The 18,746-nt window shown below is 28.8% G+C and overlaps 1 protein-coding gene and 2 pseudogenes across 1 annotated transcript; 2 read left to right on the top strand and 1 right to left on the bottom strand.

Annotated features, from left to right (window-relative positions):
• The first annotated feature begins 2,471 nt into the window (after positions 1-2,471).
• On the top strand, positions 2,472-4,933 carry LOC111039982 (annotated as a pseudogene).
• Positions 4,934-11,047: 6,114 nt separating this feature from the next.
• On the top strand, positions 11,048-15,556 carry LOC111039989 (annotated as a pseudogene).
• A 318-nt stretch (positions 15,557-15,874) lies between these two features.
• Positions 15,875-17,483, bottom strand: LOC111039988 (putative nuclease HARBI1). Its single transcript, XM_022323680.1, has 5 exons — positions 17,386-17,483; positions 17,078-17,285; positions 16,844-16,980; positions 16,612-16,780; positions 15,875-16,543 (listed from the first exon to the last, which is right to left on the bottom strand). The coding sequence occupies exons 1-5, from the start codon at positions 17,481-17,483 to the stop codon at positions 15,875-15,877; spliced, it is 1,281 nt and encodes a 426-aa protein (XP_022179372.1).
• Between the last annotated feature and the right edge of the window lie 1,263 nt (positions 17,484-18,746).

The raw sequence follows: 18,746 nt of genomic DNA, 5'->3' as shown, positions 1-18,746 counted from the left end.
GAAGGTGAAATCGGTGTTGCGATATTTCAAAAATTAAATAATGTATTGGAGAAAAATTCTGGCTTTAAAACGATACTTAATATTTCAAAAATATTAAGTGGACAAGAAAGTTCAATGGAAGGTCTTCCTGATGATTTGACTGGTGACGATATTACATATTTCAAATATGCGCCGATTACGTCAACTGATGTTGAACGTAGTTTTTCAAGGTACAAAACTTTGCTTGTGGATAATCGGCGATCATTCAATTTTGAAAACATCAAAAAAAGTTTAGTGGTCCAATGTAACACTTTTGAAGGTAGGAACAAAATTATATCTAATGCATTTAAATTTTTAATTAAAATGCTTTTTAATTATAGGCAGGTACCTGGTGGTTTTTCTAATTTGTATCTATTTGTTTCAGGTATATAAATATAGCTCGACAGATGTGCATTTTTTTATTCAAGGAGCATTTTTCATTTTAAAAGCGATTTTTTTAATTATTATTTTTATTTTTATTTTTTGTGTTAAAATTATATGATTAAAAAAATTTAAATAAATATTGTTTATATAACTTTGTTTTTTTTATTTACAAATTTAAAAAAATATTTGTGCAAATTAAAATTTTGTGTAAAATAATTAAATATAAGTGCATATTTTTAGAGCATATTTGTACTTTTTTAAGTGCATAAGTGCATGCATATTTAGTACTTTTTTAGTGCATTAAGTTCCGAGCCCTAGTTATAATATATTAAATAATAAGTCAGTAGGTATAAGTAATATTTAAATATGATTTGTTTTATATGTAAAATTAATTTTTCATTATTATCAACATTGGTGGTTCATTACAAAGTGATTCATATGTTAAAGCCTTCTAGTACATATGAATGTATTAAAGATAACTGTACCCAAGCATTTCCTAACTTAGATAGTTTAAAAAAACATGTTATACGAATACACTTGAGAGATAATTCAATAAAATTAACACCTCACGAAAAATCCTTATCAATAATACAGCAATACCCGAAAACATTTTAAAAATTACCAACCCTGCTTCAATTGAATCAAATGATGTATTTGAGTTTAAAAATGTATTACCAGCTACTGAGCGTAGAACTGAACTTGATAATGAACATTTTAGTATCGATAATGCTACTCATTTAGTATATCAATCAGCAATTAATTTTACAATGGCACTACATAATAATAATAATTTTACAAGAAAAGATGTAGTAAATATACAAAAGGAAGTTTCACAAAGTATGATTAATCCTATAGCTGAACTATTAACAAATTTTGTAAATTATAAAACCAATGATCCATTATTACTATCATCATTTCATACTCTTATGTCTGCTTTTTCGACCCCTTTTAAATTGTGCAGTTCTGAATATATGAAGGGTTAAATAAATGGTTAACAAAGAATAATCTATATTCTAATATTCATCAATTCACTATTAAAAATGAAATTAATTTAGTTTCTACTTTAGGTAAAACTAACTATAGTGAACAGGCTACAAAAGGTATTTTTAATGCCAATAAATATTTTTTAAATCATTTTTTGAACATAATGATAACTTATTAACAGCTTTAACACATTACAATTATTTGAAAAATACTTCTAATGGCACAGATTTGGCACATTTTATTCAGGGAAGTTTATGGAAAGAAAAAATTATTCCTTATAACAATAAAATTGTAATACTACATTTTTTATACATTGACGATTTTGAGGTTAACAACACTTGAATTTCTCAGTCCTCTTGTCATTGCATTTGTGCAATTTATTATAGTTTCCCTTTAAGCGACCAATCTAAGCTAACAAATATATTTATCGCAGCTTTACTACTATCTGTTGATGTAAACAATTTTGGCAATGATCTATGTTTAAAACAGTTGATTAATCAATTAAATAAAATTGAAGTTGATGGATTACTAATTAAAACATCTGAAGGATTAAAAAAAGTCTACTTTGTTTTAGGTTTAGTTATAGATCATTTAGGATTAAACTGTAAACTAGAGTTTAGTAAATCTTTCTCTGCCAACTATTTTTGCAGATTTTGCAGAGAAAAAAAAATGTAATACCCAAAAATCATGTACAGAGAATGTGTTATTACTGCGTAACTATCAAAATTATAATGAAGACATAAATACAAATGATTTCAAACAAAGTGGGATTAATAAAGAACCAATTTTACACCAATTAACTTCTTTCCATGCCACTAAAAATTACAGTATTGTATGTTTACACTAGTGAGCTTTTTCTTGCGTTAGATGCATGCGTCATAGCGCACCACGAGTTCCACAAAAAAAGCTTGCAATAACGCATGCCCTTTCGAGTTGATTTTCGTGACACACGCTTAAACGCAAGAACTTCCGCGCTCAGTGAGAATCCGTTCAACACGCCGTGCATTTTAGCCACTTACCTATTATTTTGAACCATTACTTTAAATACCTATTAGTAAAAATACCTATTTGTTTTTTATTAAAAAATGGCTGAAAGTGAAGACCAAAACCAAACATCACGTTTCATTGAAGAATACAGGTAATAAATTATTAAATTAATATTAATTTTTAATTTAATACATTTGTTTATATTAATTGTTAGCTACATTTTGCTATACGCGGCAACACTGTCGGACGGCCCTTCCAGACCGTCCTCCGCGTCGGCAATCTTCCTGTTTCGCCGTTACCGCCGGACACGACGTATGTGTCTGCGGACGAACCGCCGTAGCTTTAAGCCGTACCGATGTTAAATATATATTCAACTATTCCTAGTAATAAATGATTAATCGTACATCAAAGTGTTTTAATTCTTAATCCTGACACCCTTATATTAAGTACCTATCATAATTATTAGTTTATACATTTGTTTAATTGTATTTACATAGTAATTTAGGTATTTTGTTTTTTATTTTTAGATCGTTTCCGCTACTGTGGGATGCCAACCATAAATGGTACACTAACAAAATTAAAAGAAACGATGCTATTGTCGCGATTCGCAGATCATTTAACATGGATGTGGCAGCTGTAAAATCTAAAATAAAAAGCTTGCGATCATACTTTTCTAAAGAACGACAAAAAGTACTTTAAAAAAAATCTGGTTCCGGAACGGAAGAAAATTATTCTTCCTCATGGTTTGCATATAACTCGCTGCTTTTTATTTCTGATTCAACAACACCAAGGGAAACTAGGGATAGCGAGGAAGATGGTAACCCGACAACAAGTGTTAGTAATAATGAAAACGTAAGTTATTTTATTTTTAAGTAATTCTATTAGTAGATTTTGTTATTCGTTTATTCCTCAAATTGTATTATTAGATTCTGCGCGTTGTTTTTATCTGTTATCTGCGATAATCATGCAAAATACTGGGTTTATATTATTATTATATTATTTATATTATCTGTAAATAAATAAACCATAAAATAATATAATATAATCTTACACTATATTGTATAATAGTAATAATATCTTGCACATAATAGTACGTATAGTACGTAAAAATCTTATTTAACCAAAAAGAGAAATAACTTAATATTTCTGCAATTCTACTGTATTTTGTTTACAAGTATATATCCTGAAAGGGAACTGATCCGATTTCGGACATGAAATATTGCATAAATTCTTCCCTGACATTTGTTGCTGTTGTCGCTGGTCTTCGTGGAATTGATCGAAGTGGCATCAAACCAGTGTCACCAGAAGTGATTTCTCTCCACGATCCAGAAATAATTTCCCCTGTACATGAATCATAACTATCGAAACACCCTGACGTTGAATAAAATTGTCTAGATTTGGGTTGCACTCTTAAAAAATTGTGAAGGTAAACACAAGCCAGTATAATATTAACTATTGTATCTTCAACTTTTATTTCTATCGGCTTGCAAAAAACTCTAAACACAGAAGAAAGTAATCCTAATGTATTTTCTATAATACGACGCGCTCTGGACAACCTGTAATTGTATACTCTTTTTGGAGATCCCTTGTTTAAATCTGTCTTGTAAGGTTTCATAATATGTTCAGTTAGTGGGAATGCATCATCAGCCACTAAAACATAAGGAAGTGATAACGTACGACCAGATAGTGGTTCATTTTCTGGCAAATTAAGTTAATTTTGTTCGAGTTTATTATAAAACGAAGTATTTTTGAAGACACCTCCATCTAAAATTCGGCCTTGGCATCCAATGTTAACGTACAAGAAACGATAGTTTGCATCAGCTATTCCTAATAAAACAATACTATTTGTTCCTTTGTAATTGTAAAACTCACTTATCGTATTTTCTGGTTTTTGAATTACAACGTGTTTGCCGTCAATGGCATCGAGGCAGTGGGGGAAATTCCATAGCTTATTAAATTCGTTCGTAATAGATTTCCATTCTTGTTCACTTGAAGGAAGCTGTAGGAAAAATGATTTATTATTATATGTTATAAGTTGCAGGATCTACAAGATGAAGAAATATGTGACAATCTGCAAAATACTACAACTAATGATTATGAATTCATACAACCCATAAGGGCAAATAGGAATTTAAAAAAAAGTTTTCGAGATGAAAGAGAAGATGAGGCGTAGAAATTTATGAAAAAAGCAGCTCACGAAATATCGGCAAAAGATGAATTTTGTACATTTGGCATTTTTGTAGCATATAATGTGAGAAAGCTCAAACCCATCAACCAAATTTTGGCCAAACGTCAGATTACCAATATGCTTATGGATTTACAAATTAAAGAAATGGAAACATGTGAAAGACAGCGTTTGATTACTGAATCGTCAGACACCTCAAATGGAACATTTAATAGTGATACCCAGTCTTTTACAATTGACGAGTCTTCAAATCTTGCAGTGAACACAGTTCATCACTTGACTTCACATGACAACATAAACGACTCGTTCCGTATCGGTGAATATTTATCATTCAGTACAGCCAATAATGACATTTAACGTGCCTACATTTTTTCATTCTCATTTTTTAATGTAATAAAAAGACCTACCTATGTGTATTTAATATTAAAATATTTCCTATGCTCTACTTATTGTTAGTTATGATAAGAAAATATTTAAAACGTATAAAAGTATTAATAAAACAATAATTTCATGATGTAATAAATAATAACATGTAATTACTTATAACTTATGTCAAATTTTATTTTATGGATACATTTACTTAGTTACATAATTAGTAATTGCAAATCGTCTATTATTCCAAAATTTCGAGTTTTTAAATAATTTTTAACCCACAAAGAACGCTTTTTCCTACGTTTTTTATTTGCACTCGCAATCATTAAATAGGCCGCACTGACACCAAGAAGTACATGTGAGCTCGACATGCTTTTTATTAACAAGTTGGAAAACGACTGCTTTGTGACGTCGCTAGTGTGAACAGAAAAAAGCATGCGTCAATAACATTCAATAATGCCGGGTTTACACGATGGTTAGTACTTGTCATTAGTACTTGTCACTCGCTTTAATACCACACGTGTAAACATGTATGAGTAGTGCCTAGTATTAGTAAAAATGCGAGTGCGAGTGAATAGAACGTCGTTCTATTTACTAATGACAAGTAGCTACCCCCTCCACAACTCTACTCTACTTGCGGTTGCACTCGCAACGTGTGACCGCTTGATGATTAGTATTAGTGCCATAGATCAAAGATAAATAGATTGGCAACTCCGCCATATTTCTGGTTTTGAAACACTAGCGCTTTCTGGCACTCTCGGGAACTAATCATACATTTACTGCGCGCGGCCGCGCAGGCGCAACACCAGCTGTTGTATTCTACCTAATCAATTATATTTTTAATTTAATAAATTAAGTCGTTTAAGATTTAACTATTTTTGTTAGTATAATACTTATTACTTGGAAAAATTCTGTCATTATATTATTTGTATAATACATACATGTATACCAATTTATTTCATGAATTGAATTATCATATAATATATTTTTTATAGTATAAATTAAAAAAAATGATATATGAGATGTTAATATTATTTACCATGTACATAGGTTACACGTTATTTACTAATAGTTAAAATTTTAGTTTTTGATTGATAGCTTCAACTAAAATTGAATTGAAGAAAAGTGTAGGATTTATACATAATTAATACTATTTATTAAACGTATATCAAAATGTGGCAATATTTAATATTACAAGTTATGAAGATAATACATAATAACAATTTAACACAATAAAGAATAAAATATAAAGAATAATAATTATATTAAATAAAATAATAACTGAGATATTTAATATTACAAGTTATGAAGATAATACATAATAACAATTTGACACAATAAAGTATATTAACTATAAAGAATAATAATTACAATTAATAAAATAATAACTGAGATATTTAATATTACAAGTTATGAAGATAATACATAATAACAATTTAACACAATAAAGAATAATAATTATGAACAGTAAAATAATAACTTAGATATTCTATATAATAATTATGACACAACAATGTGAATAATACATAGGTAAGTATACAAACATAAAATTATAAAACATTACATACTACAAACCAGCACATTCATTTAATTATGCATAATAAATATATTATTTATTGTACCCTTGGCCTCGTGTTTTGTGCAAAATAAAATATTCTCTAGCCATTTTTTTAATAGGATTACTTTCAACACGTGAGTCTACTCCATTAAGAATTCTATTAATATTTTTGCACCATGAAAATAAAAATAAATTTATAATTTTAGTTTTCAAAATTTGTTTTAAATTGTGATTTGTACAACAAAAATTAAAATCAACATTTGTATCTATTAAAAAATCAAATTTAACAAATAGTGAAGGTTTATCACAAATATTTCCAATAGTTTTTGTAAAAACGCTTAAAATTTGTTCCACAATTTTATTGAAATTTTTACTAGGTTTGTATAGATTACTTTTTTGAGTGTAACACCTAGCATCTATTAATTTATTATGATTATTATTGTCAACACAATCATTTTTACAAACCTCGCAGAATTTAGTATATTTCAAAATTGCACGAATTATATAACCAGATACATAACCGATAGTCATTTCTCCAATCAATGAAGTTTCTAAATTTGAAAATTTAATATTAAAAGAAGAAAGATCAAAATCTAAAGGAACATGTTGAATTTTCGAATCATTACTTAGCAAAAATTGTTTTAAATTATCCAATCCTTTTTCATTATCGTCTACTTCACAATTTCCTAATGATTTGACAGAAGAAAAATTGTTTAACAACAGCGTTTTAAAAGAATTGTAAAAATGTATACAATTTGGCATGGTATTTCTTACACCATGACTCCGTATAGAACCAAACAGGCATTCCAAAGAATCTTGATTTAAATTTCGTAAGATTAAAAACTTAAAACCTTCGGCCTTCAGTTTTAACCATAAATATTTGAATGATTTTAAAGTTTGTATCCAGTTTTTAATACATACTGGTTGTTTCACAGTTTGACCACTTGTTTTATTGACAAATCTCATTGACTCGAGGACTTTGATTGCTTCATGCCAAAAAGCAATATGTGATGAACCATCTTTTATGGCACATTTTAATGGTTTACCGTCTACAGATCTTATTGTTGAACCATTTACCGAATCAAATAGCGAATCCATAAACATACAGAGATTTGCAGTACCTTTGGCATTTGACAGTGTATTTTGAGGTGCTGTAAAATTATTAGTTATTTATTATTTATTTCTATTATACCTGATTCAATTAGATAATTATCAATTACCGAAATCAGCGATAAGCCTCATTGTTGACGCTACACGATGACTAAAAACTTGCGCCGCAATTGATACACGCATCTTTTTGATGTTTTTTGGTAATACGTGGGCTTCTGTTAGTTTTGGTAGAGTACATAGTCCATGTATTTCATTTTCTTTGTCAAATGAATACAGTGTTTGAATATCATCCCAATCTGCTATTTGTGATTCTCCTTTCCAAGTGAACTTTAAATTTTTAGTTAGTAAATTGTTCCTTACACATTTGAGAAGATGCGGAGGATCAAACAAACAAACTATTTCTTCACCACCAACCAAGAAACCAATATATTTATTTTCAATATTATTCATTAAACAGTGTCTTTTAGTTTCTTCCTTTAAACAATTAAATGCGGCTTGGTTTGTACTACCCTGGTCACAAATGACAGCCCTAACTTTTAAGCCTGTAGTTTGAACGGCTTGAATAACTTCTCTTATATAGACTGCTAGGTTAGGAGTTTTTGTAGTACCTTGGCAAAAATAGTATGCTATAGGCTGCTTATATTTTCTTCGAATACCTCTTAACATGAATACTAGCACATGGTCAGCTATTTTGGGTAATAATTGTTTTCCAAAACTATCAAATCCAAATATCATATCATTTTTTGTATCATAAGTTAGGCCAGCACCTAGAGCCATTTCATCGAAAAGCAGTACACAATTTTTATCAAGTTCAGGAAGTTTTTGCGTCTGATATTTAAGGTTTTTCATTATATGGTTATTAACACCAGTATGGAATGGAATCTTTTGTAATAGGGCTAATAGAGTTTTTTTAGAAGGTAAAGCAAATAACGAAGAAAGAAATTTGTAGCCTTTAGGTGAAGTTTTGTATATAGATAGGGCTGTAATTTTGTCATTTGTGCTGTATCGCCTACCTTGTAATTTTCTTTTCTGAATTTTAATCTGGGATGCTATGAAATCCAATGTTACCGAATTTACTTTTCCTAATAAATGATTTCTCATTGGACTGTCCGAAAACGTTTTTGCTAATCTTAGCCGGCATTTCATGTCAGAATTACTTTTAGACAACCTTTCTTGTTTCCGTTTGTACTTCATGGCTTCACAATATAGTTTTTTACAATTCGGAGTCAAATCTTTCTTTCTACGGGAAATAATTGTTTTTAGAATAGAGTCTTTCTTTTTCCTTTTACTAATTGATTCTGCAACATTAAAATAAAAATAAATAATTAACACTTAATTAAATGTATATATTAATTAAAATAGATGCAGTTAACAATAAAATGTTCATGGTTATAATCAGGGATGAGCCTTGGAATAAACGAAAGGCAGAAGGCATCGTCAATAATAAAAATGCACTCATTCAGTAAGTAGGGAGGTATAACATTCCCAACCACTCATCTTGTCACTGTTCATAAGAACAAGGGAACCTCCTTAGGGAGGTAGAATAATTACCTGCATTTAGTTTCAGACTTTCTTGTTCATGTGGTAACATTGAAACCTCATCCAAACATGAATCATCTGCCATAAAATTCAAATATTATTTACCTGTACTATATTATAATAAAATAAATATATAATTTTAGGTTGTAGTTACCAAAAATCTGTTGTAGTGATTCATTTGAGACAAGATCTGATGATTTGTCATCATTACTTTCTCTACATTCATTTATAGGCAATTGTCTATTTGACCAGTTTAATTGTGATTCATAGACTTCTAATTGTACAAATACAAAATGTTATTGTTAAATTATTAATAAAAATTATCATCAGACATAATATTATCATAAGCGCAACTAGGACTTAGCCCCTCCCCCCTAAAAAAAACTTGCTATAGCCACCTCAAAATATATTATTCAGTTCTTTCCTAAAATATTAACAAATCTTTAAAAATTAAATTTTTTTTTATACTGCCTATCCCTATATAAATAATGTTTGTATGATATAAATTATTTTGTATTTGGTAAGATTATTACACATAATTTTACAGTATAGGTACTAGGTACCTAGACTATGAGGAATAAAAATCCCCTGAAAAATAACCCCCAGACTACAATATTACTGACAGCCACAGCCCACATGGAATTTTTTAAACGTAATTAGTGAAATTTATTACATTGTTGATATTTATATATTATTATACTTATATAATATAGGTATACTTTTCATTAAAAAAATTAATATATAATAAATAATATTTTTTTTTTGTATATCACGATGTGAAACAACATAATATTATGTAAATAGTACTTTTAAAAGATTAGGTACCTACATACATTAACTATTTGTTTAATAATTATTCATTTTATTTAATGTATCGATCATTCGAAACATTTTTATTTTATAAATAAAAAATAAAAAATAAATAAATTTTAATAAATTTTTATAAAATATTGATTATCTACCTACATTAAGTAAAACTTATAAAATCTACTTCTAATAATAATTATTATTATTTACATATCGTTAAAATATTATTAGGAAACATAATATAAAGGTATTAAGCAAAAAATATTTTTTTTTTTTTTATTAGCTGTTGGTATAAAACCATTTTAGCTCAACAATTAAATAATACAAATTTACATCATAGATAGCAAAAAATATTATTGTTAATGTTTGAAAATTAAAATAAGGTATGATTAAATACTTGAATAAATAAATAATTGATTTTGTTAGTATGATTTTTTTATTTTATTAAGTGAACAAATATGGGGGTGTGGGGGCATCGCCCCTTTGGTTACTTTTCATATAATGTCAGGTAGGGGCTACAGCCCCCTCCCAACATTTCAGCCCTAGTTGCGCCACTGCATATTATATTAATTTATACACAAAAACACAAATATATTTTACCAGTAAATTAATTACAAAATAATAAAAATCCATATTTACCTATAGTTATCAATCTACCTCACATTACATGTAACACGGGAACATTTATGACACAAAAGATTACGTGGTAAATTTAAGTATAAATCTAGCACACGTTGACACAACACAATAACATGCAACACAGAAACATTTTTGACACAAAACATTACGTGGTAGATTTAAAGTTGGAAGGGATCTGAACTTTAACTTTTGATTTGTACCAGGACTATCACAGTCCAAATCAAAATGGTTTCGACAAATTTGAAACGACTTTCTAACTTGATCTTTTGTCAAATGTTGAAGCTTAACATTTCCTGTTCTCTCTACCCAAATTTTGTAGTCAACATCAATTATTGGAAATGTATACTTTCGCTTTGCAGTATTTACACATCCAATAACCACACATTTATTAGATACCATGCTGAAATTGAAATTAGTACACAATATATATTAAACTATAATAATGGAGATTAGCTAACTGCAACATGCAGTTGATTCAGGGACGTATTTACGGGGGGAGGTATGGGGGATAGATAGGTGCCTTATAAGTTATAAGTAAAAACTACAAAGTAATAAATAGGTAGATGCTTACTTGGTAGTCGGTGTTAATTATTGATGAAACAGCAGTATAGTACCAATAATTATAATGTAATTGTACACGGTAGTACAGTACATACAATTCGGTATCGTACGGTTAAAATTACACAGAAAAGTAAAAACAAATTTAATGTAGACTTAAGGTTTTCGGAAGTGCGCCAAGTGCGGTAAATTAGATAATAAAAAGCCTTGTAATTTAAAACGAAAATACAATTAATATAAATATAAACGTCCTAAACTGACTTGGCCATATTTGTTTTAAAATAAATTAAATTTTCCATGGAACAAAATATTAATACGACGTAAGCGCTAGCGTGCTACTCTCGGGAACTATTATCAGAAAACCATATTTTCAGGTATGAGTGCGTTACCCCTGATTAGTTCTTATAGCGTTTTCCACCTGACCGCACTGTTGCACCAAAGTGACACTGGTACAGTTCACTGATAATCGGTCTAGTGCAGGTTGGTGCAAGTGCAGATGAAACATACAATTTGTTTATCATTTAATTTCTCTTAAAATAGAATTTATATCAATGGCTATTATTATTATTATACAGTTAATGCAAATAATAATTCATTACAAATTAAAACAATTTTCATGACAATAAATTTCATTAAATTTATTACAAATTGTTATTATTAATTATTATGTCTGAATATAATTTACAAATAACAATCGGTAGTAAACCGTTTTTTTTTGTGGTTGATGAATCAGCCATAAATTATTTTCAGCAAACTGGTAAGTATTTTATATTTATAAAGTATGAGTCCCGGCATAAGCCCAACTAGGGGAGTACTTTAGCACTCCCCAATCTCCAATTCAACACCACCTGGTCACTGTAATAAAACACTAAAAATAATGTGAGAAAAGAGTGATTTCTTTACTTTATGCAAGATTTTTTTTATTTGACATTTTTATAAAAAATAATACCTGTATGTGATTAGTGACTAGTGATACAAAAACCTATACATAATTTTACAATTCCCTAAAATGTAGCTCTAGTTACGTATAATATCAAAAAATTAAAGTTCAATACAATGTTGACTGTTGAGTGAAATGTAGATGTTTGAAACTTTAAAATACAACATCGTGGACCAGTGGCGTACCCAGGATTTTAGAACTGTGGGTATACCTTACTTACGAGAGGCCAGTAGTGTGTAGAAACATCAACCAACTAGGTATTAGAAAGTCGCCCAATGAGCTCGTGATTTACCTTATTAGTTATTTACGTCGCATTTTGATATCAACATTCAATATAACTATATTACATGAGTCATAACAATTAATTGTTATTTTTATTTGTTGCATTAAAATTTATATTCAATTAAAAAATTTACCTGACATATTTAAATCATTAGAAGGGATTATAATATATATTTATTATTTTATTTTTATACGTATATTTGCAGTATATTTATTTTATTTTAGTTTTCAATGACTGATTTCATTTTAAAGTTCCAGTTACTCCAGTTTCAATAGTTTTGTCATACACTTGTTGGTAAACTAGATATAATGAACGGTATTCCTCTTCTATATTAATTTCATCTATGTCTACTTCATAAAATGGAAGGGGGCACATATAAATTGTATAATTTTAATTTTAATTAATAATACATACAAACTATCATTTTTAAACAATAATGCTTATAATAAATAATAATTAATAGTTGGTAGTATTATTCTTATTAACTGAATTTTTCATTTATATGATACTCGTAGTTACATAAAAAATTGTTGACAGAAAATTGACAGGGGGGCACGAGCCCCTACTCTAAATCCACCATTGTAAATAATTTTTCAAAAAGAAAAATGTTTATACAGTTTGCCATTTCAAGGGGCCACATTTAACAGGGAAAAAAGTGTGGGTCAGCCGACCTCCCAAACCCCCCTGGGTCCGCCCCTGTCATTTACCATTCACAATTTATTTATCCAATAGTAAATATTTTTATTTATAGTAACAACTATAAATTTAATATTAATTCAAATTCAAATTCTTTAAAGAATTTAATTTAATTTTCTTTTACATTTCATGGTATATAGGTCCAAAAGATTGTTTGGGAACAGTGCTAGACTTTTTAAAAAACTGTTTAGATGATGGATCTGTAAAGCTTAACATGGATACTATTAAAAATTCTAGGATAAAAGTTACAATTCCTGAAAGGTAAATCAAACATTTTAAGTTATTATATTATTCTCCTTTGTACAATAACCAATGTATTAGCCTACAACTAAAGTATTCAATGGGTATGTTTTATTGTCAATTTTAGAAATACTGAGTTCATTGTTCAACCAGCAATGACTATTGATTGGGATGATTCAAATGACAATGTCAATATTCTGGAAATTGATATTTCTAAGACATTTGACAAAGATTTGACAAATAGCAGGTCAGTGCATCTTCTATAAATGTAGCCCCTTCCCCCCCTAAACAATTGCACCTGGAGAAGATAGAATAGAAATTAAAATTGTGAAAGATAGTATTGAAATGGCACCAATTGTAGACAAAATAAGAAAGAATAGGCCATTTACTAATTTAAAATTGTATATTAATTAATTAAATTTAAAGCTGTGAGATTAACAGTTTTTACAGTCTTGGGCAATATTCTGAATAAAGTATTTAGAATACTGTATTTTGAATATATAGAGTAGTAAATATATTTAGTATTCTGAATACTTATTTGCAAGAATGTTCGAGTATTTATTCCAAATAGTTTTAAAAAGTAATTTACCCAAGACTGAGTTTTAACTATCAACATATAATTCATAAATCATTTTTACATTTCCTACTTATATAATATAAGAAAACATGTCACAAACAATTCTTTATTACTAATCAGATAGTGAAACAAAAATTGAAAATAAATATATTTTGCTCCCTCCTAGGCTCTTGAAATAAGTTGAGATGGTGTGATTAGTGATGGGCAAATTCCCAGGAATATAGTTTCGGGAATTTCCCCGAGAAAATTCCCGGGAATATTCCCATCACCAGGAATTTCCCGGGAATATAATAAGTTTTTAAATATTGATCGTAGGTTTCAGTTTTAAATTAAACTTATTGTTTTAAATGATCCAAATGACAGCTATTTATTGATATTATGTCAGTTTAGATATTTATTCTTTATTAAAAAGTTATTAAGTAACTATAATTTAATTTTTTAAAATCTGTACAATGACCACAAAATAAACTATCTAACTTTCATTTACCTATATATGTTGAAAAAATAAAAATATACATACTGAAATTAAAATACTGAATAACTTTTACTTATACATATAATGAACAACATATATTTATACAAAACTATACCTAGTATACCTAGGTACTTCAGTCTCTTAATTAATAAAAATAAAAGCAAAACTGTACTCTTAATTAATATTTTTATAATAATATTGTTTAGCCATTAAGGCAGTTTAGCCAATTGATGTGAACAAAATATACTAGTATAGACTGTCGTTCTATTTCAACTCGATTTTTTATTTTTATTCAATACTCCCCGAGGGAATTTCCCGAGAGGTTGGGGAATATTCCGGGAATATTCCCAATGGCCATCACTAGGTGTGATAATAAAATGAGGATAGGTGACCTATTATAATATATCCTTATGAGTTATGATATTGTCTACATTATTGAAACTTTTTACATTTTTATAATTATAGAAATACTAAATCACAGGACACTATTGATTACAATAATTTAAACTCGTCTGGCAGCCAAAGTATTTTGCAAGTACTAAATCACACAGAAATGACGGAAACAAATCTTTCTAATTCGGCCAATGGTAAGAGTACCCTGAGTACCTAATATTTTTAACAGGGAGTGCAGTATAATTTGTATTAAAATCAATTTTGAAAATTTAATTGAACACCAAATTATTTTTAAGGCAAAGAAATAAAAGAAGGCAATGGTGTATGGAGTGAAGGAATCACTAAATTTATGTTGGAAAAATATTCAAAATATATGAGTTATGTTGGACCTATGAAATAATTTAAGAACAAAAAATCTATGTGGATACAATTGGCTTCTGATATTCAAGAGGAATTAAATGTAGATTTCTCTTATATTCAAGTTGAAAACCGTTATAAGACAATTTGTAAAAGAAAAAAGACCATAATTGACAATAACAGAAGCACAGGTGCATCACGGATGGATGATGAGTACGAAGAAGAATGGAAAGAAATAACTAACAATGATGATAGCATATTGCCAGAAGTATTACGCAGCGCTAAAACAGTTGTCATTAACAAAAAAGATTGTTTAGAGCCAAAACAAAAAAAAAAGAGAACAGACAACAACGAGACCATGTTATTAAATTTTCTTAAGGAAAAGGAGATTGCAAAAGAAAGGCGCCACAATGAAAAAATGAATCTCCTAAAAAGTCTTTTAGGAGATAAATAATATGTAACCCATGTATATTATATACCATTGATTATTATTTTATGTGTATAAAGAGTAAAATACATATTCAAAAACTGTATTATATTTTGTTAAAGACTGAGAAAAGCTTTATTAGTGTATAATTAGTTTATTTAGTAATTTTTACAAGAAGTTATTTATGTACCTAATACATATGTTATTTTTTATGTTTGCACATACATTTAATTTGTATGCATTTTTTCAAAACATTATAATAAAATTTAAACATTGTCTGATTTAAAAAAATTAACTGAAAATGGTTTATTAGATTTTATAATATATTACTAAAAATGTATTAAATCATTCATCAGAAGTGTAGCACTGAAAATATTGTAAGCTATTTTTTAGTGTCTCACGTTTAGCTTCTCCTTTTTTTCTTAAGACAATGTCCGAGTCGATTGAATAAACATTTGGTTCTGCTGCTACTGTTAATAGTATTTCATTATCCAACTCATTGTAATCTTCCATATCAATACACATGTTGTGTAATACACAACATGAAATAATAAACTTAGTTATTTTGTCCACATCATGTATATCAACCTGAAGTAGTTGTCTGAACCGCGATTTAAGAAGTCCAAATGAATTTTCAATTAAAACTCTAGTACCACATAACATTTTGTTAAATTTAATTTGGGTGTCTGTTAAGTTTCCATAATTTTTGTATGGTACTAATAGCCAATCTCTTATACTATAAGCACCATCTCCAATAATATGGTATTTATTTTCGCATATTAAAGGAAGCTCTTTACTAATGTCTGACAGAGCAAATACTCTTGAATCATGGATTTTCCCTGGTGCACCGGTGAATACATCAATATATTTTTTTTTGTAGTCACATATAGCTTGCAGGGTAATATATGGCATATCATGCCTATTGGTATATGTACTTTTAAGTTTGTGAGCAGGAGTTCTTATAGGTATTGAAGATCCGTCGATGCACCCGATTACACCAGGAAGTCCAGAAACCTAAATTTAATATGGATTTAGTAAATAAACCTTATGTAAGGCAAAAAAAGCTTAATTTGTATATATACTTTTTGAAATTCTTGAGATAATTTAACAGTTCCTTCGTTTAAATTTATATTAGTAGTTGAAATATCAACAAGGAAGTCCATAACTCTGTTGTTGATACGGAATTGTGTGGTCAATCCAACACCAAACCGTTCTGACACATCACGTAGGCAACATTTATTTGCAGAAAACCTGAACCATTTTATTTTAATAAGTAAAGGATTTAGAATAGTATTTTGTCAACTATAAATTTACCATAAAAAGGAAAGTATATGATTTTCTGACGTGACAGAAGATTCATTCAAATTTTTTCTTGGAAAGAAAATAGAATTTTCAAACTTTTCTATAATATTGTATGCAGTAGATCTTTCCACCCTAAAACTACCTTTAAACTAAAAAAAAAATTATTATTATTATAATCGGATTAATTACATTAAAGCCTAAACCTAACATTTACAAAAATAATTATATTTATAATAAAGAACTAACTTGTTTATCTGTATAAACATGAACTATGTCCGAAATATAACTTTTAATTTTTGGTATTATTTTTATTTTTCTGGACATAAAATACTTTATAATTTCATCATCATCATCATCACTATCACTAGAGGAAAGGTAATCCATGATTTTTGCAATTGTATGCCTATTCATATTGAGTTCGAATTTCGAAAATTTTATTATGATCAATATTTTTCTTTATAAAACGTTCTACCTTGTCGTACAATAATGAATAAAATATTGTTTTTAAATTTGTTTATCATTTTTATTAAATATCAATACTGCCATATCAGTACTTTTCGTGATACTGATAAGGCGCACGAGCTCCAGGAGCTCGTGCAACTATCACTGCACTGAGTGCAAAAAACTCGCATAGTGCAGTAACGTGGAACATAAAATTAGTAATTTAGTACGCACTGAAATAGCTGATGAAACATAAAAAAGTGCATTAGTGCAGCCACAGTGCAGCTAGTGCAGTCAGGTGGAAAACGCTATTAATAAATTAAAAAAATTGATTATGATAACACTTATCGGTATAAATTCGGCTTTAATGCGTTTCGACTAAAATACGTTCGGCTGTAATATTTTTCGGCTAAAATACGGTTCTGCTAATTTACTTGTCCAACCAATTATTTTTCGGCTAAAATACGGATCGGCTAATATATTTTTGGCCATTATACGCGCTCCCTCCTTAACTACTGGTTACTTTCCTAACATTTGGAAAATGTCTTTTGTGACGCCGATACACAAACACTATGTCAAAATTTATAGACCTATTTCTCAGTTGTCAATAATTCCTAAGATGTTTGAAGCAATTATCACTAAAAATTATCTTTAATTATTTCCCCGTACATTTGCACAAATCAACATGGCTTCAGACCTAAAATGTCAATTTCTACTAATCTCTTGCTTTACTAGCCTAAAATTTTAAATCCCTTCAACAACCATATTCAAATTGATTCCATTTACACAGACTTCCAAAAAGCTTTCGACAAAGTCAATCTCATTTTACTTCTAAAAAAATTATTTAATTTTTATTTGCAGTGAAAACTTTTTAAGTTGGATTGAATCTTATCCTACTTGCCGCACCGAAGCAGTAAAGTTTTCTCTTTTCTCTTGTTACAAAATCCGGTTGTAATTAAATACAGAATTTGACCTTGACCATCACGATAATAAATATATATATACGATATCACGGCCCACCGCGACAGACCGCCGACCGAATTACTAAAATAATATTTACATCGACATACCGATTACCGACGATATAATATACGATAACACAATGTTACAATATAATATATTTTCAATAACTTTTATACATATTTATTTTTAGATAATTATAATTTACAAGTATCTAGCGGTATCGAACTCTCCTGCGACCAGCCGCCCCGGAAATTATTGGGCAAAAAACGGCACAACGTCAACCAACACAATAGCAGTATTAATTACATATATACGAATTATTGTACAAAAATACTTTGTGAAACATTTACAATGACGTTGGACCCGAGCGGTGGATTTTCCACGAAACTAGTAACCAACAAACAATAGGAACATTGGGTGGGTTGGTGTGTGGTGTAGTCTGTTCAATTTTGCGCCGGGCCTGCATACGATAATATAATATTATCTTGAATTTAAAAAGTATATAATATTA

Source organism: Myzus persicae, unplaced genomic scaffold (assembly GCF_001856785.1).
Source record: "Myzus persicae strain clone G006 unplaced genomic scaffold, MPER_G0061.0, whole genome shotgun sequence".
NCBI classification, from domain to species: domain Eukaryota; kingdom Metazoa; phylum Arthropoda; class Insecta; order Hemiptera; family Aphididae; genus Myzus; species Myzus persicae.
Note: the sequence above shows the minus strand (reverse complement) of the source record. Positions and strands in the feature narration are given on the sequence as shown.

Excerpts from the sequence above, each read along its gene's own strand:
- LOC111039988 (XM_022323680.1), bottom strand. The coding sequence starts at position 17,483 with ATGTTCCACGTTACTGCACTATGCGAGTTTTTTGCACTCAGTGCAGTG. Across the intron at positions 16,781-16,843 it reads CATATACTTTCCTTTTTATG|GTTTTCTGCAAATAAATGTT; the intron begins GTAAATTTATAG and ends AAAATGGTTCAG. Across the intron at positions 16,544-16,611 it reads TATCTCAAGAATTTCAAAAA|GTTTCTGGACTTCCTGGTGT; the intron begins GTATATATACAA and ends TATTAAATTTAG.